At 34.0% G+C, this 20,393-nt stretch overlaps 1 protein-coding gene across 4 annotated transcripts in view; it reads left to right on the top strand.

The window, feature by feature from the left end:
- Positions 1 to 19,810, top strand: part of Mrpl42 (mitochondrial ribosomal protein L42) — a 21,869-nt gene extending 2,059 nt beyond the window's left edge. For 3 of the 4 annotated variants that reach the window (XM_078053012.1, XM_005324436.5, XM_078053014.1), the window contains 4 exons: positions 3,932 to 3,995; positions 4,970 to 5,054; positions 10,452 to 10,615; positions 19,109 to 19,810. In XM_078053012.1, coding sequence (XP_077909138.1) covers positions 3,932 to 3,995; positions 4,970 to 5,054; positions 10,452 to 10,615; positions 19,109 to 19,154 — 359 coding nt within the window. In that variant the 3' untranslated portion in view covers positions 19,155 to 19,810. Of the gene's footprint in view, positions 1 to 3,931; positions 3,996 to 4,969; positions 5,055 to 10,451; positions 10,616 to 19,089 lie in introns of all 4 variants that reach the window. The other variant, XM_078053013.1, reaches the window with a different exon arrangement.
- The last annotated feature ends 583 nt before the right edge of the window (positions 19,811 to 20,393 follow it).

Raw genomic sequence — 20,393 nt, 5'->3', positions numbered from 1 at the left:
ACCTAAATGTCAATCAAAAGGGGGTGGATAACTATTGCTACATCTTAACTATAAATTTCATGCCACTGTTTCCAACATGAAAAGTTCTCCAAATAGAAGAGAGAGGAAAAGATGTCAGAACAGTGTCTATCATGTGATTCTGTGGGTTTTTAAAAAATTTTTTTTTAGTTATTGATAGACTTTTAAAATTATTTATATGTGGTGCTGAGAATCGAAGCCAGTGCCTCACACATGCCAGGCAAGTGTTACCACTGAGCCACAACCTCATCCCTCTGTGTTTTAAAAAGACAACAATTGTGTGCACAGGAATGTGTGCATATGCATAAATGCAGAGTCCAATATGGTTATTTGTATAGACCACAAGTGGTTTTAGGTGATGGACTAATAAAGGGTAACTTTCTCTCATTTGGATCATTTATACTTTGTATATTTACACCTGTTACTTTTTTAAAATTGCAAAATAAGTCTAATCTTTTTTTGGGGGGTGGGTGTGGGGGGGTGCTGCCCAGAATTGAACTCAGGGGCACTCAACCACTGAGCTTCATGCCCAGCCCTTTTTTGTATTTTATTTAGAGACCGGGTTTCATTGAGTTGCTTAGTGCCTCACTGTTTCTGAGGCTGGCTTTGAACTCACAATCCTCCTGCCTCAGCCTCCTAAACCACTGGGATTATAGGCATGTACCACCGCACTCAGTTCACAGTCTAATCTTAACAACGATAATCATTGTTAATATTTTTATGTATTCTCCTTGACTTCTTCCTATAAACGTAGCCATTTCAAAAAACAAAATGTAATTTCTACTTTTGTTTTCTAAAGAATTGTTTAATTTTAATTATCTTGAAAGCCTATTGATATGTATTTGATAGTCAGAGCATGGACCCATATAAGTAAATACAATAATCTTATTTCTCAACCAACCACAACTGTTTTTTGCTTTCCTGTTTTTTTGGTTTTTTTTCCCTGGAAATTGAATTTAGAGGTGCTTCAACACTGAAGTATATCCCCAGCTCTTGTTGTTTTCTATTTTGAAAAGAGTGTCATTAAATTGTTAAGGCTGGCTCTGAATTTATGATCCTCATTCTTCAGCCTCCCAATTAGCTAGGATTACAGATGTGTGCCACCATGCCCAACTTTTGCTTTCATTTTTCTCTGTCCCACAGTACAATTTACCTACTTCCCTCCATCCCTTCCTTTTGAGACAGAGTCTCACTAAGGTGCTGGCCTCAAACTTGCAGTCTTCTTGCCTTAGTCTCCTGAGCCTCTGGGATTACAGGCATGCACCACCATGCCCAGCTTCCTTTTCCTGTATTAATTCTGTTTACCTATTTCTAAAGTACATATGGTTAAAAAGCTACAATAGGTATGCTTTTTAATGTTTAGCTATGTTAGCCAACTTTTCTTTACATCTCTGCTTGACTTTAATCTCTCCTTCATATTTCCTATTTACTACTCTTTGTAATTGAAAGTTTATTTATTGAGTTAGAGGAAGAGAGCTATTTGAAGACTAGGGCAAAAAAACAATGAATAGGTAATTTGGGGGTTTTTGAGGCAAGGAAAAAATCGTTTGCCCACTAAACTTTTTTTTTTTTAAATAATGTTCACAAGTTTACTAAATTCTACTTTTATTTTTTATTTTTATATTTTTGGTACTGGTGATTGCACTTGGGGCACTTTTCCACTGAGCTATATGTCCTGACTATTTTTTTTTGGAGACAGCGTTTTACTTAGTTGCTGAGAGTTTAGCTAAAGGTTCTTGAGGCTGGGTTCAAACTTGCAATCCTCCTGCCTCAACCTCTGGAGTTACCGGGATTACAGACATGTGTTACCACGTCCACTAAATCCTTTTATAGGAAACCAGGAAACCTTTGTCCCTGCACACCGTTCTTCCACTTCCCCTCTTTATAAAGGCTCAGAGCATTATAATTATCATATCATTGAAAATATAATTAACTTATAATTAATTAAATACAGAAGGAGATTGCTGAAGACTAGCTGTAAACTAAAACAAGAGTCAGAACAAAAATTGCAGTCATCTTTTGAATTTCTAGGAGCATTTTCATTGTTGAGAATTGGGAGAAGGGCTCCTGCTGTTTAGCCTCCCCTTTACCTTTACAGGAACCTGGACCTAAAGTGGATGAGGAGTTAGACCTGATCAGCTTTTATACAGCCCGTGCCTTAAAACAGCAATTAGTCTTTATGCAGGTTACCTGAGAAACGGTTACTCCATCCTTGGATAACTAAAAATTATTATGTGTCTTTTTACTACATTTCCCCCTGCATATGTATTGTGTCTTTTTTGATGTCCCTAGTTCCTCATATATTATAATAGAGGATAAATAAGTGATTGTTTAATTTATATGAATGGATTGGAATTATTGTCAGATAATTTTAAAGAGTTAATTTAGGTTCCTCAAGAAGATCGTTCTATTATCATTCAGTCATCTCAATACTCAGGGACTGTCTACCTTCTTTTATGAATCTATTATCATTTATGCAGCTATTATCATTAATATTATTATCAAAGGTAAAGTATTATTACTGATCCTGTTGTTTTATATGGAAAGGAAGGACATTAAGATTGGAGGCAAAGCAAAACCCATGATTTGGGAGAGAAAGTATAATGACTAAAAAAAATAAAAGGGCCTCCGCATATTCCAGAAGAGCATTTAAGACTTTCCAAAATATATAGCCAACATGGAAATGTAGAATTTTATAGTTTTAAAAAACATATTAATCCATTTAGTCCTTATAATAATTAATATGGGTGGAAAAGGGGTTAAAAAAAAGGTATAGCAATGTCATATGAAGCATCAATTTAGGGTCATGTAAAAGAGACTCCCCTTTGATAGAGGTTAGCAGGTTGGGAGAGTAAAAAGGATTTCATGGATGAATATACAACTTTGAAGTTGAGTGATTATTGAGCAAAGTGTGAATGGTGTTGTATACTGGGGACATGGAGAGGAATGGAGGTAAGTCATAGTCCCATGTAACTGGAGCAAGATGCTCTGTTGAGAGATTGATTCTTGGCTAAAGCCAAGACACATTCAGAATTTGCTTTTAATTATACTGAGCTTGCCAGGCACAGTGGTGCACACCTGTAATCCCAGCAGCTCAGGAGGCTGAGGCAGGAGGGTTGCAAATTCAAAGCCAGTCTCAGCAACATAGTAAGGCCCTCTCTCAAAATAAAAGTTAAAACAGATTGATGATGAGACTCTAATTAAGCTTAATCCCTTGTACCAAAAAAAAAAAACCCTATATTGAGCTACCTCTAATTTTGTGTGTGTGTATGTGTGTTTAAAGATATCCTTTCTTTGAACATAAAAGGACTTTCTGCAAATTTTTAAAGTAATTGAAGCTCTTGAATTTCTATGTATTGTAAAAAAGGAAAATATGCTTAAAGTTGTACAAAATTAATTTTCTTAATCAAAACATACTGCTCCCCTTTTATAAACTATGCACCTTGGGATGTCTAAATACTTCACATTCTTTATTGGAAAGATTAGAATTCCCAAATACTTTATTTTCCTTTATCATCTTTGATCTTTGTTCTTGTTACTTGCTCTAGAAGGAGCACTACTTACCCCTTATCAACTCCTCATTCCTTTATCCTTCAGAACACCTTAGACATCATTTCTACTGGGAAGGCTTTCTTGAACCTGCACATTTGCATTTGCTCTCCTGTTCCTGTGCCATTTCTCTCCCACTGCTTACCCATGCTAACAACACTTAACCTTTATGTTGCAATTGTTTCTTGTCTTTCTTACCAGCAGACTGTACCCTTTTAAGGAGAGGGACTAAGTCCTGGCTCTTTCTACAAACCTTTTTCACAGTAAATAGTAAATTGGTTAAAGGAGTAACTCTAGCTTTAAATTTATGTGAGAACATATGCCCCAATTAACTAAATCTGTTTTACTGTTTGGGTTTTTGCAGACAGTGCTTTATCTGGTGTTTGTCATAAATCCACATTTTCTTCTCTTCCAGATGACTATAATTGGTATGTATTAAAATTCAATTAAAAAATAACAGTCTTAGCTGTATCTGAAATGATTTCATTTGATTTTCTGCTTGCTTTTTTGATTATTCTTTCTTTAATTTTGTTTTAAAAAGTTATTTCCATTCTCTTATTTACTCAGTATCTGAGATTATAAATGTTTTAAATGAAATCATTATCATTGTGTTTCAGTGAATATTTAATTTGTTATAAGACAGACATGTTGTTAGAAATGCTATCTTCCTGAAGCCTGCTTTAGCTTTTTGCAGAAGTTAATTAGTTTTTATAGTTTTCTCTTTGGGTTCATATCTATTGGCGTAAGTCATTATTTGTCTTTTGTTTGACATTGAATAATCCCAAATTACAAATTTTTAATTCAATACCTATTATTTAATTCCAGTCACCATGCTAAGAATTAAGAGTAACATGACATTGTCTTTGTTCTCCACAGAAGTCTGCAACATATTTTCTTAAACCATGTGATTTTTTTTAATTGCAAATTTTAGTAAAAGCATATCTGCTTCTCTTTTGATGCATTTTAATTGCACTATGTTAAGTAGTTGTAAATTAGACTAGGTAACATTTTTTGAACCTAAAAATTTAGGTTGAGTCATATAAAGTTTTTGCATTATATAAGATTCCATACTTCATCAAAAATCATTGGTAGTTGAAATGTTCATTGCATTGCTGTCATGGTATGTAATCTTAAAGTCATGATGAAATAATATGGTGTGTTATTCTCTGCTAGATAAAATATACTCACAGTTTAGGTCCTAGCCATTTTGTTGTGGTAGTAAGCTGACATATTCTGTGAGATAGTCTTGAGTTGCCGCCTATGTTAAGGTTACCAGGTTTGCTAATCCAGTGATATAGCGTCTTCTCTTTAGCAATTTGTGATTAATTAGTTTTTGCTGTAAAAATAATGATTCTGTCCTAAATAACATTATAACTCTATTTTCTAAAATGTTCTTTTTTAGCAAAGTAGAGCTTGCTTTGACATCTGATGGCAGGACAATAGTATGCTACCATCCTTCTGTGGATATCCCATATGAACATACACAAGTATGTATGACAAAATCTACTAATAGTTTTTAATTTTCTGTTAGAAATGTACCTATTTCTTACAAATATCCAAAGAGAAGGGGATTGTCTGATTTTCTTTGTTTAATTTATCTTCTTTTGGCTTTTTTGAAAAACAGTTTTGATTTTCTTTTTATTTTTCTTTAAAGGTTTTTCTCATTATACAAAATAAACTTTTTTTAAAAAAATATTTATTTCTTTAGTTTTTAGGTGGATACAGTATCTTTATTTCACATTTATGTGGTGCTGAGAATCGAACCCAGTGCCTCACGCACTCTAGGCGAGCACACTACCACTTGAGCCACATCCCCAGGCCACAAAATAAACTTTAAATGCAGTTATGACATCATTTTTCTGGTTTAAAAAATTTAGTAGATATCTAGTTAAGGATTATATACATCTAGTATAAAACCATAAAACACATTATTCATCCCATATTATTATTTAATAAATTTTGAAAAGCTTGCATTTTAGACTGTTCATAACTTTTGTACTGTTGATTCTGATAATCTTTTTAATGTTTGATTTTTTAATTTAATTTTTTCTATTGAATCAATATGGGTATATAGTTTAAGTGGTCCAATTTAATTTTTTTCTGTCTTCAAAGCCAGAGCACTGGATAAGAGGTTTGGGTTTATTTTTGTGTTTAATACAATTTATTTTAGTTTGACCTGTTTTTATTATTTTATATTTGGAGTGCTTTTTTTTCTATTTAATATAATATAGCATCCTCCTATATTTGGCAATGTTTGGTCTGCTCTCTGAGGAAAAAATAATTAGATTATACATTTAGTGGCACCTATTTTTAAAAATCATTAGAGCCAGAGTGCTAGTTAATTTGACAAATAGATTATTCTTTGCTAATTTCTATTCCATTTTTTAAATCTCACTAATTTTTCTTCCTGCCTCTGCATCCTAGCCAGATATAGGCACTAATCCAGTGCTCTTTTTTTCTTAATTTCTTTGGGCAGTATATACAAAAATAGGCCTCAGTCACTGAGTTTGAAGCTGTATAGTCTCCAGATCACAATGTGTTATGCCTTCTTCTGTTGTTATCTTATGCATTCTTTGGTGACATGCTTAATTCTTGTAGCAGTTATTCAAAAGAAGCAGAAGATTGTCAGGTCATTTCTTAGCATTCATATTCTTATCCCTAGATGACTCTTTACATCCCTTCTGTCCTCAATTCTGAAAACTTCCCCACCATAATATTAGTATTTAACTATCATTGATAAAATCTTTTCTAATGTTTTCTCTTCTTGAGTGTTGCCCTTACCTTTTTTCTCTAATATACCTGAATGTTCCCTAGGGTCATTGTTTCCCCAGCAGCCATTTTAAATAATTGCTGTTTGTCTCCCACAACCTTTGCCACTGGGCTTAGAGGTGTGTGTAGTAGGTATCCTGTAGTTCTTCATCTTTATAACCAGATCATTTCTCTTTTCTCTGACAATTCCTAGCTTTATAACTTGTATCATCAAATCATCAATTATTTTTTTCTTTGTTGTCATCTCCAACCACCAGTTCATTTCTCTTTCACCCTCAGACATTTCTTGAAGGTTTGAGGCTTATATCAAACATTGTTGAATCTAAAATGTGTTGGTTATTTTTCACAGATGCAGATAAAAAGGTCCTCCTTTTTATTTCTCCTGATGTGTGTTTGATTAAAATACTAATATTTAAATTTTTTTTTTTTTAGAATTTAGTATTTCTAGTTTAGGAAATCAAAGAGCAAAAAATAATGATTTAGAAAACAAAGTAAAAATGTAAATAAAAATTAAGTTTTTTGTTGTTGTTATTTTTTGTTTTGTTTTTGCTCCTGGGGATTGAATCCACAGCTACAACTGAGTCACATTCGCCTTTTTATTTGTGATCCTTCTGCCTCAGCCTTTTGGAGGCACCGGATTACAAGTGTGCACTATCACGCCTGGGAAGCATGTCTTTTTAGTAATTGATTTAGTGGAAATTTTCAAAAGTCAAATTTTACAATTCTTAAGAAAAACAAGGGAAATTCAGGATAACAGTTCTGAGTATTTCATACAGTTGGCATTCGGTTTTATTTCATTTGTTTTATTGAAACACATACCCTTTCTTTGAAGTTTGATCAAGGAGTACTGCATTAAAGAATTCTGAGTGCCAGAGGCACTGTTATGGACCTTAAAGAATCCATTAATCTCAATGTCTTTTTATCTATGCACATAGAAATTTTTTTAAAACCACACAAAGCAGAGAGAATTTTTGATAAATTAGAATTAGACCTGCTTAGGATTAGGAAGACACAATAAGCATTTATTAATATGTGACAATAACTTTGATAATATTTAAAACATTTGCTCTTTAGCAACAGGTGTAAAAGACTTAAAAAAAAAAAAAAGAAAACTGTTAATTATAGGCTCTAAATAGCAATAGGGATGGATTCTCCAAAGATAGAGTTTATTAGAAAATAGCAGAGCATTGCAATGAGAATACAATTGCCATAGGCCATAGTCAACTATGAGTTTATTTAAGAGTTTGAGACAAGGGGAAGTTTCCAGAGGCAAAAGGAAGAGGATTACCAAAGTTGTTTTGAAGCAATCCTTACCTATGAGGATCAGTAACAAGGGTGGAGTCAGTCCAAGGTTGACCAGACTTTAGTTGGGCAGATGGCCTGATGATATAATTTTTTGTGTAAGGTTACAGTGGTCTTTGTGCAAGGTTGTGGTTCTGGCAGAGGCTCTTGTGTTAGTTCTTGTCAGTAATGTGTGCAGAGATCCCCTTCTGAACCTCCCAGCTTTATTTATGTACTTATTTTTCTGTCAGGGTTTGACACAGTTGACCCCCTTTCAATTCTGACAACTTTCACAGCTCTAATCTCATGTATATACTAGTACCTCTCAGGGTATAAAAGTAATTTTCAAAGACCTTTACTAATATTTCACTTTATACAAAAGGATGATCTTTTGCATTTACATTAAATGTCTAAGGAATGCTTCCTCTTTAAAAAAATATATATATATCTTTATTGCTGTTTGGGGCCTTAAAAGAAATGTTAATAGCTACCTACTGTTTATGAAACTCTTAGAGCATGAGGGACAGCAAAGCATACTATGAATTATTATTTTACTTAATCCTCATTAAACTCTAATGAGACAGATATTACTTCCTGATTTTATAGAAAGGAAAAGTATGTTTAAATAATTTGCCCGAGGTCACAGAACTACTCAAAACAGAACCAGAGACCAAAATGCCTGTTCTTAACCTCTCTGTTATACTTCCTTATTCTCTCCCACATTCAGAGGGAATACTAGACCACTAGTATGTAAGTGGTTTCTTTTTGGTCTAGTTATAAAGGCTTATCACAATCTGATTTCTCAAGATTTATTTTTTTTTTAAAATCATCTCTTAGGTGTTCTTGCATATGTTTCATCATTTACTCATCTTTCTGTGCCCCATAAGCTTCTGTCTATATTAGACTATACTGCCTACTGGACTCTGACTCAACTACTTCCACTTCCACTGATATCTTCGTTACTTTGCATTTCTGAAGTCCTTATTCAATTGTGCCCTCTCCTTGTGCATATGCATATATATATATATATATATATATATATATATATATATATATATATATCCTTTTACAGAGGTCTTATTGTTTCCTGAACTTAAACTTGATATAAGTATGTTATAATATTTAATACAGTGGTATGATATAGTAGTTGTCAGTAAATAGTGTATGAATATAAAGAAGACTGAATGTTTCACATCATTGTAAAGTCATATTTGATTGTACTATAATTACTATGTATGCCTTACTTTGTAAAGTACTTTGTAAAGTAAGGTTTTGTTACCATTATTATATGTTATCATTACTAATGTATCATTTCATCAATATAACATTATTGAATGTTATAGTCATTGTTATGTATATTAATTTCTTTGTGTCTCTCTCTCTCTCTCTCTCTCTCTCTCTTTCTTTCTTTCCTTATTTATTTTTAAGTGTGTGGGGGTATTGAACTCAGGGGCATTCAACCACTGAGCCACTCCCCAGCCCTGTTTTGTATTTATTGAGAGACAGGATCTCACTGAGTTGCCTAGTGCCTTGCCATTGCTGAGGCTGGCTTTGAACTTGTGATCCTCCTGCCTCAGCCTCCCGAGCTGCCTGAGATTACAGGCATGTACCACTGTACCGGCTAATCATTTACATTTTAAAATATAGGTAACTTGACCTTCCAAGTCAGTGATTTTTTTTTTTTTTTTTTTTAACTGTGCTGCAGTTCAAACCCAGAGTCTTGTGCCTGCTAGGTCATACTCTATTACTGAACTACATATCTAGCCCAAGTCAGTGATTTTTTTTTTTTTTTTTAAAATGTGGTGCTAGGGATTGAACCCAGGGTCCTTTATCTGAGTTACATTACATCTCTTTTTACTTTTTTGAGACAGGGTCTCAAAAAAAAAGTTGCCCTTGCTGGCCTTGAACTTATTATTCTTCTGCCTATGTCTTCTGAGTCACTGAGATTATAGTCATGTGCCACCATGCCTGACTTGAAGTTATTGTTTCTTAAAGGCTTTAATGAGCTGCTCCTACTGATAGAAATATATTTTATCACTCTTATGCATTGGGAATGCAGTTTAGTAACTAATGTCTTTGTGGGGAAATGATCCACATTATCATGAGGCATTATTTGATGGCATTTCAGTTACCTGAAATGAAATCACTGAAAAATTTCCTGCTTCCATTGAATATGGGAGCCACATCCCCAGCCCTTTTATATATTTTACTAGAGATAGAGTCTCGATGAGTTGCTTATGGCCTTGCTATGTTGCTAAGGCTGAGTTTGAACTTTTGATCCTGCTGCCTCAGCCTCCCAAGTCACTGGGATTATAGGTGTGTGCCACCGTGCCTGACACTTAGTCCCTTTTTATGTTTTGGGACAGGGCCTCAGCTAAATTGCTGAGGCTGGCTTTGAACTTGCAACCCTCCTTTCTCAGCCTCCTGAGCCACTGGGTTTACAGATGAGTGCCACCCTGCCCAGTAAGAATTTTCATTTTCTTTTTTTTTTAGTTTTTTTTTTATTGGTTGTTCACAACATTACAAAGCTCTTGACATATCATATTTCATACATTATCATTTTCAATGAAAGGTTTTGCATTGTGTCTCACTGTAATGATTGAGATATATAAGAATTTTATTATTGGAAAATTAACCCAAAATATGTGAGAGGAAAAATATTTCTGATATTGTTGAGTAATACAACTAAGCAAAACTGTTCTGATAACTTCTTTACCTACCCTGAGTTACTGTAATGAATTACTAAGTATGGAAATTATTTTATTGTAACTCAATCAAATCCTGGCTAACCTTTTTCTACATTTTGATGTTGTTTGTTTCTAATTATTTTGTAGCCTATTCCTCAACCAGATCCTTTGCACAATAATGAAGAAACACATGATCAAGTGCTAAAAACCAGATTAGAAGAAAAAGATGAACACCTTGAGGAAGGACCCATGATAGAAAAACTTAGTAAAATGTTCTTTACTACTAAGCATCGTTGGTATCCTCATGGACAGTAAGTTTTATTTTCTTTCTTCAGCTCTGACTACATACACGAAAGGAACATGTAACTATCCTTGCATTAACAATTTCTGAAATAATACTGCACGAGAAAGTTAACCCCAAGTACAATCGCATACTATATTGTACACCACCCTCCCTACCGCCATCCCCATACTGAGGACTCAACCTAGTACCACTGAACTGTGTCCCTAATCCTACCCTTTATTTTTAAGAATTTGAGACAGGCCTTTTACAACATTACCAAGGCTGGCTCCAAACTGTGATCTTACTGTGTCAGCCTCCTGATAGAAATATCAAGACAATCTGCTCCACTAAGTTCTACACAATCCTTGTTTGTAAGTTTGGGTATTTTGGTAGATAGCTGGATTACCAGCATGCATCACCATGCCCAGCTATATTATATTTTTATATCAATATATATACTATAGTTAAATTGAAATAATGCTTTTTTAGCAATATTATGTTTTTATATCAATATATATATTATAGTTAAATTGAAATGCTTCTTTATTTTTCTTTATTTTAATGAGAGAATTTAAACACAGCTTTCTGTGAATTTTATAAAAGTCCTTGAAAATTTTATTCTATGATAGTCATTAATTAATGTGTGATTTTTATTTAGCTTCCTAATAAGAAATTAATCTCATTCTCAGCCCTTTATCTATTCTTTTAGTAGACTGAGTTGTTGTAAAAATAATTGGGGTGCAGCACACAATTTGGCAATAAATATTGTTTTCAGTTCTCTTGCCTTTTTCTCATCAACTCTTATCCTCTATCTCTGGCTTTAATTTTCGTATTTTGAATCATTTTCTTTTCTTGTGGTGTTAGGGCCTAACATACAGTGCTTTTATGCTTAGCTACTCCAGCTCCAAATCTTCTCTCTTTCATGTCTGTTGTCTTTCAGACTAAACTATGAGGGCATTTGGTTTATAAATATAAACAGTGTTTGTTTGAGCAAACTTTGTTCTCATTCACTTGTGTAACTGCCACTGGGCTGGCACACTTATAGCAGGATACATTTATGGAACTAACAAATATACATTCATCAGTCTGTTCTAGTTCCGGGTGCGGTGGCATACACCTGTTATCCCAGCATCTCGGGAGTCTGAGGTAGGAGGATCTTGAGTTCAAAGCCAGCCTCAGCAACAGTGAGGTGCTAAGCAACTTAGTGAGACTCTGTCTCTAAATAAAATACAAAAAAAGGGGATGTGGCTCAGTGATTGATTGCCCCTGAGTTCAATCCCTGGTATCAAAAACAAAACAAAACAATCTGCTCCATTAAGTTCTATACCATTCCTGTTTTTAAGTTATTTATACTCAAGGAGTGAAGATAATGAAGTAAATATATAATTAAAATCAAGGGTGATTAAGCCTCTTGAAGGATGGCTCAGAGATACATACGGGAGTGGGGGAAAGCTCCATAGGCAGAGGAGACAGCAAGTGAGATAAAGTATGCTGGGGTAGTTGCCAATAGTTCATATTGGATGGAATCTAGAATATGTGGAGGAATATAGGAAGGGTATTGTGAAGGAGTTTGTGCTGAGCAGTTTTAACATGTGAACTGACTTGTACATCACTTATACATTAGAAAATCATTAAGAAGGCTCTGTATTTGGGATAAAGTGATACAAGGAAAGACTAGAGTTAGGGAGACCTGTTAGGAAACTATTAACAGAAGTCTGGTGAAAAATGTTGATGATCTAAATGGACTACCACTGAGAACAGAAAGAAGGAAAATGAAAGAAGATTGGTATTTAAGAACTTTAATCAGCATTAGTAGATGCATGGTAGGGAGAGAGGGAAGAGATAGGAGGCCTCTCTGACAGGGGTGTTTGGGTAGATAGTGATGCCATTTATATGAATGGGGAAACAAGTTTGGGAGTAAGGAGGATGAACCCACAGTTGATTGAGTTTGAAGGGCCTGTGGATCATCTGGTGGGGAACAATTCCAAAGGGATAGATCTAGGGATTCTGGAGCTCTGTTCACTGTTTAGTTTAAAAGAAGCTTCTTCCCTTAACTTTAGTTATGACAGAGATTCTCCAGGGTACTGCTTTTTATTGTACATCTTGGTGAAATTCACTCTGAGAGTTTTAATTATAGTTGCTGTACAGCCTGTTCTGCCATGTTTTTTCTCCTCAGTCTTATTATCAGTATCATCATCCTTAGAATATTTCAAACGACTTCTTTCCAAAGTTTTTGATTCATTAAAATAAAACAAAGTCTTTTTCTGTCTAAAAAAGCCCCTCTTTTAACAATCTCAATATTAAAGGTGATATTTCTATGTCAATTTCCCAAGAAAAAAATTTGTTTTTTGTTTTTATTTTTGTAATGACCAACATGGTCTTTCAATTCCTGCTTCTATTTTTTATCTCTTTCCTTGATTCCTTGATTTTTTTTTTTAAACTTAATACTCAGTTTTTATGCATGCTATCTGGGTCTGTACCTATCTTTGTAATTGTTAGGGTTTTGTGAATGTTAGGGTGTATGAAAACAAATTAGCAAGCATTTCCATACTATATTTAAATCATTAAATCATTACTATATTTTAAGATTTATTTCCATGATTTACAACGTCTCTTAAAGTTTGTCTTTTAGTTTTGTCATGTTATCCAGATATTTCAGTTAAGCCTAACCCTGAACTTTGGTAATGGCTTTTAGTATTTGTTGCCTTCCTCTATGTCTCATATTGCTGCAATCTTTTGTAATCGTTGCTTATAGACAAGTCACTGAGGATACGAAAATCCTCTGAAGGGAAGAAAGACTAAAGACAGTATTAGGAATCTTAAATATGTGTTTCAAGAGTTTTTATTTATTTATTTATTTATTTATTCCTTTTTGTGGATGGATCACAATTTGTTTATGTTCCAATTATGAACATTTTGAGTACTTCTCAGTATTTGGGGCTTATCTGAATAAAACTGCTTAAATGTTTAAGTCATGGTATTGACATGTTTTCACTTCTTGTTTTTTTTTGAGTTTAAATTTTCTTCTTTTTTTTCAATATTTTTTTAGTTATAGGTGAACACAATATCTTTTTATTTTATTTATGTGGTGCTGAGGATCGAACACAGGGCCTCACACATGAGAGACAAGAGCTCTACCACTGAGCCCCAGCCCCGGCCCCTCTTGTTTTTCTTTTTTTTAATACCAGGAATTGAACTCTGGGGCTTATCCCAATGAGCCACACCCCCAGCCCTTTTTTGTATTTTATTTATAGACAGGGTCTCACTGAATTGCTTAGCACCTCGTTAAGTTGCTAAGGATGGCTTTGAACTTGCAATCCTCCTGCCTCGGCCTCCCAAGCTGCTGGGATAACAGGAAAGCACCACTGCTCCTGGCTATGTTTTCACTTCTTTTGGGCAAATCCCTGTAAGTAAGATCCCAGTAGGGTCATATGATAAAAAAAGACACATTTAAATTCAGTAGAAACTGTCAAAGTGATATTTCTACCAGTAGTAAGTGTGAGTTCTACTTGTTCCACATCCTCCCTAACACTGGGTATTATTGTCTTTTTACTTTAGTCATTCTGTTGGGTAAGTAGTAGCAATTAATTGTAATTTTCCCCAATAATAATGATGTTGAACATTTTTTCATGTGGCCATCTATACATTTGTAATGGGTATTTGTGTGTGTATGTGTGTGTGTGTGTGTGTGTGTGTGTGTGTGTGAGAGAGAGAGAGAGAGAGAGAGAGAGAGAGAGAGAGAGAGAGAGAGAGAAAGAGAATTGTCTGTACAGATGAGTTGTCTTATTAAGATATAGGACCTGTGGATTGAAGTACTGTGTGAGCTGTGTGCTTTGTAAATATTTTCTGTCTGTGGCTTGCCTTTTCCTTTCCTAAATAGCTTTTGAAGATAGTAGTATTTTTTAATTTTGATGATATTTAATTCACAAATTTTTCCTTTTGTAGTTCAGGAGTTTTATGTTCCACTTAAATTCTACCTAACCCAAGGTCACTAAGAATTTCTTCTAGAAGTTTTATTTGGGTTGATTTTTATATACAGTGTGAGGCATTAGTTGAGGTACCTTTTTTTACATATGCATATCAGCTATTCTAGCATCATTAGTTGAAAATATTATGTCCCTTTCCATTAAACTGGTCCAACTCCTTTGTTGAAAGTCAGTTGACCATATATGTTGGTACTGGTAATCTTGTTCAATTAATCTCTATTTTTACAGTAAATAAGTTTTAAAATCAGGTAAAGTCCTCTATATTGTTATTTCTTCAAATTTTCTTAGTCATCCTATGTCTTTTGCATTTCCCTATGAATTTTAGAGTCAGCTTATCAATTTATAAAAAGCTTGGTAGGATTTTAAAGAGTGTTGAATTTAGTCTGCAGATCAATTTCAGGAGAATTAACGTCTTATCAATATTCAGTCTTGGGGCTGGGGTTGTGGCTTAGTGGGAGAGTGCTTGCCTGGCATGTGTGAGGCACTGGGTTCAATTCTCAGCACTGCATTAAAAAAAATAAATAAGTAAAATAAAGGTATTGTGTCCCATCTACAACTAAAAAATATTCAGTCTTATCAATATTCAGTCTTCCTGTTGAAAATGGCATATTTTTTTGAGACAGGGCTCACTGTGTTGGTCAGGCTGTCCACAAATTCCAGACCTGCCATCTCAACCTACTGAGTGTCTGGTACTATAGGGGCATATCATGGTGCCCATATATAGGACTTTATATATAGGACTTTTTTCTTTCTTTTTTTTTTTTGTGGGGGGTGGATACAGGGGATTGAACTCAGGAGCACTCATCCACTGAGCCACATCCCCAGCCCTATTTTGTATTTTATTTAGAGATAGGGTCTCACTGAGTTTCTTAATGCCTCTCTTTTCCTGAGGCTGGCTTTGAACTCAATCCTCCTGCCTCAGCCTCGAGAGCCACTGGGATTACAGGCGTGTGCTGCCACACCCTGCTAGGATTTCTTAATAGATGATCATAGGACCTATGAATAAAGGCAATTTTACTTCTCTTTTTATAGTGCTTCTTGTTTTGTTTTTCTTATTGCTTAGAACCTTAAGTACAATGTTGGGTAAACTGCTGAGAACAAATATTATTGTCTTTCCTCCAGTTTTAGGGAAGGAAGGCACTGAATCTTTTAACATCAACAAGTCTAGTGTTCAGTAATATGTCTTTATGTAGATGCCCTGGTCAGGTTCAGGAAGTCCCTTCTAGCATAGTTCTAGGGAGTCCCTAGCATGGAGAAGTATTTTTGTTTTGATTTGCTTTATCATGAATGGGTGTTGAATTTTCTTGGATGCTTTTTTTTGCATTTATTAGGATGATCATTTGGTTTTTCTTACTTTTTAATATAGTCAATTATATTAAATGATTTTAAATAGTAAGTTTACTTTTTATTTCTGGGGTAATTGATGTTTGGTCATGATTTATTATTATTTTTATTTATTGTTGAATTCATTTTGCTAAAATTTTGTGTAGAATGTTTACATCTTTATTAGGGATACTGGCCTGTAGTTTTATCTGTTTTTGGTGTCAGTAATGCTTCCATCAGAAAATGGATATGGAAGTATACCTTCCTCTCCATTTTTCCAGAGGAATGTGTAAAAATTGGATCTTATTTCTTTCTTAAATGTTTGTTAGAATTCACCAATGAAGCCAAATTACAGGTGACACACACTTGTAATCTCAGCAATTCGGAAGGCTGAGGCAAGAGGCTCACAGGTTCAAGGCCAGCCTCAGCAATTTAGTGAGACCCTAAGCAACTTACTCAGACATTGTCTCAAAATTAAAGAATTAAAAAAAGACTGGGGGAGCTGGGGATGTGGCTCAAGCGGTAGCGCGCTCGCCTGGCATGCGTGAGGCCCGGGTTCTATCCTCAGCACCACATAACAACAAAGATGTTGTGTACGCTGAAAACTAAAAAATAAATATTAAAAAATTCTCTCTCTTTAAAAAATATTTCTTTAAAAAAAAAAAAAGACTGGGGGCCTGTAGCTCAGTGGTAAGTGCCTTGGGTTTAATCCCCAGGGCCAAAAAAAAAAAAAACCAAGGAATTCACCAGGGAAGCAAGCCATCTGGGTCTGGAGTTTTCTTTATGGGAAGTTTTAATTACACATTTAGTTAGTTTAGTTGATATGTAAAGGCTGTTTAGTTTATCAAAAGTTTCTTCTTGAGGGCACTGTGTTAGTTTGTGTTTTTCAAAGAATTTGCCCATTTCATCTAAATTGTTTGCATATTGTTGATCATTGTATTTCCTTATTGTCTTTTAAGTATTTTAATTATAGTGATGTCGCTTCTCACATTCTTTTTCTTTTTAATTTTTAAAATTTGTTCTAATTAGATGTACATGACAGTAGAATGCATTTTGACACATTGTACACAAGTGGAGCATAACTTCTCATTCCTCTGGCTGTACATGGTGGGGAGTCACCCCAGTAGTGTAATCATACATGTATATAGGGTAATAATATCTGTCTCATTCTACCTCCCTTCACAGCCCCACATCCCCACTCCTCCCTCTACTCCCCACCTCTCACATTCTTTTTTTTTTTTAATATATATATTTATTTAGTTAGTTAGTTAGTTTTCTGTGGACACAACATCTTTATTTTATGTGGTGCTGAGGATCGAACCCAGCGCCCCACGCATGCCAGGCGAGTGCGCTACCACTTGAGCCACATCCCCAGCCCTCACATTCTTGATATGATTAATTTTGTTGATCTTTTCCAAGAATCATCTTTTTGGTTTTATCAAGTCTACTGTTTTTCTGTTTTCCATTTTATTGTTGTTTTGCTCTTTGTTATATCCTTTTAAAACTTGCTTTTGGTTTAAGTAAGTTGTGATCAAAATATCTGGAAATAAATTTGTTCATGCTGGTTATTATGCTCTAGGTATTTTCTGCAACTTACTTTTTCATGTTAGCATGCAGAGGTGTATTTTATTCTTTTCAACTTAATTCTTTTATACATTTTCAAAAAATCATTATCACCCAGCACTGCAAAAAAAAAATCAATATCAGAAAAATCAGAAAGTTTTATATATGAAACTTTAAGATAAACAAAACATGCTTAGGTATTTTGATCACAAACAAAACTATGAAGAGCATGAGATACATATCTTATCATTTGTGGAATAAAAATTTTTAAATGGAATTTCCACATTAGCAAAAAAGCAAAGAAAATTAACTCCTGACCACCTTGCCAAAATCTTACTATACGGGAAGTTTTGAAGAAAACTAATCAATCACATTTGTGCTCTGTATTTTCTTTTTTAAAATTTACTTTGTTATAGATGGACACAATACCTTTGTTTTATTCATTGATTTTTATGTGGTGCTGAGAACTGAACCCAGTGCCTCACACATGCTAATAGGCAAGTACTCTACCGCTGAGCCTGTACTCTGTATTTTCTTAACTCAGTGAAGAAAATAAAGAAATATGAAGAAACAAAAAGAAAAATTCTCCACAGTGAAATCACTCAAAAATAATCACTGTTAACAGTGCATTTTATTTCTCTAGATCTATTCATAAGCTTGGTTAGTTGCTTATTTTTACATGGTTGTAATCATATGTGAATTTGTATCATATATCCCTGTCTTAATATTTTAATTATTTTTCTCTATTACTTTAGGATAGATTTCCAGAATAGTGGGTTGAGCCTCCTTAATCCAAAATCCAAAATGCTCCAAAGTCTGAAACTTTTCAAGCACTAATGTGGAAAATTTCACATCATATGTTAAGGATTGTAGTAAAAATGCAGGCACATTAACAATATTATACAAAATTATCTTCAGGATGTATGTGTAAGCTGTATAAGAAACCAACAAATTTTTTTGTTTAGACTTGGGTCCTATCCCCAAGATATTACGTATATGCAGCTATTCTAAAATCAAACTATTCCAAAAAAGAAAAATTCCAAAATTTGAAATATTTCTGTTCTCACGTATTTGAGATAAGGGATGTTCAACCTGTACTAAATGAAGGTTGTGAATATTACCATTCTGCTTTTCAAAAGTATTGCACCAATTAATACTTGAATCAGCCAAGGCTGATTTCACCACACTCATGCTTGGATTAGACATTATAATTTTTAACATATTTGTGACCAGAAACAAAAGTAAACTGTTCCTGATGATATTAAAATATAATTTTGTAGATCAAGTGGCTTCTGTTCAGTTTTTAAAATAAAACTGTAATAGAACATGCTTATGATATAGTGTTTTTTTACTATAAAGACAAATTTTATTATTAGTTTTTAATTAAGGTTACCTTGAAAATGTCCTCAAGATCTGAAAGAAGATTTTCCAAAATGCTTAATTGATAGGAAGCAATTTTCACACTGGGAGAATGTAGTTTATTAAGAAATATCTGAGATGTATCCAAAAATGTATGTATAAAGTTTCATTGATTTTTTTCAAATAGTTCTAATAAAAATAACAAAATAATCAAAGACATGTGAGATTTCTATCAGAAGTAATAAACCTTTACTAAAATAATTTATCTCAGATATATTCTTCTTTTCAAGGTATCATAGACGTCGTAAGAATCCGAATCCTCCAAAAGACAGATGATATTGAGACTCCTGGGAGAATCAAAGAAAAATGTTATCTGGTGTCTCATTTGCCATTTGAGAAAATGCAATCTGGTGTATTCACTAATATGTTATTTAGTAATATAATAATAAAATGTCCTTTCATATATTAGAATATGTATTTATTAATCCTGGACTTTACATTTTTATTTAGAGAAATGATTTCATTTATTTTCCTTTTGAGATATTAAAGGCTACCACTTATTTTTATGTGTCTAGTATGAGTATTTTTACATCATCATGCAAAAAAAACATTTATTATTAGTGTAAATATGGTTAATAAAATATGCATGCTGCTTCTGAAGAAATTTTTCAAATTTATTTTCATTGGTGCATTAGTTTTACCTAATAGTGGGAATCATTATGCTGTATTTGTACATACACATAACATAATTTGATCGCTTTCATTTCAGTGTACCTTCTTTTTTCTCCCTACCCCATCTGCTTGCTCTACCCAATTTAATTGGTACATTGTAATTATATAGAAAAGCTGTAGTCACTGCGGTTATATTTGTACCCGGACATAGCATAATTTGGTACATTTTGCTCACCAGTACTTCCCCGTGTCCTCGCTCTTCCCTCCGTCTTGTTTTCAAATTGCCTTTGAGAATAAACTTACGAAGACAATACAGAAAATAGATGTTGCAGTGTTTCCATTGGCTTTAGGAAATAATTAACTTAGTTATATTTTAATCAGTTTTTACTGTCTGCTAGACTCTTTGCAAATTTTATTACATTCTCACAATAATTCTCTTAAGAGGGAGCATCAAGGCTGGGTTGTAGCTCAGTGGTGGAGTGCACATATGAGGCACTGGGTTCTATCCTCAGCACCACATAAAAATAATATAAATAAAATAAAAGTTTTATGTCCATTGCCAACTAAAAATAGTCGAGGCGGGGGTGGGGAGGTTGGAAAGGAGCATCATCATCATTATATAGATAAGGTTGAGAGTCCTGAACTCTACCTAGCATACTGGGGAGCCAGGATCTGAACTGCCAGGCTCCAAAACCTTCAGTACATTGTAATGACAAATGGGTTGATCTCCTTCACCCAAGAATGTACTTTCATAGAGATTTCTGTAGAAAGAATGTTATATAATTGGTTTTGATTTTTTTTTTCTTTTTCGGTCTTAAAAATTACACCAGCACTGGGTACGGTGGTGCACACCTGCAATCAACCCAATGATTTAGAAGGCTGAGCAGGAGGATCACAAGTTTG

The sequence above is a fragment of the Ictidomys tridecemlineatus genome, chromosome 6, assembly GCF_052094955.1.
Source record: "Ictidomys tridecemlineatus isolate mIctTri1 chromosome 6, mIctTri1.hap1, whole genome shotgun sequence".
Lineage (NCBI taxonomy): Eukaryota > Metazoa > Chordata > Mammalia > Rodentia > Sciuridae > Ictidomys > Ictidomys tridecemlineatus.
Note: the sequence above shows the minus strand (reverse complement) of the source record. Positions and strands in the feature narration are given on the sequence as shown.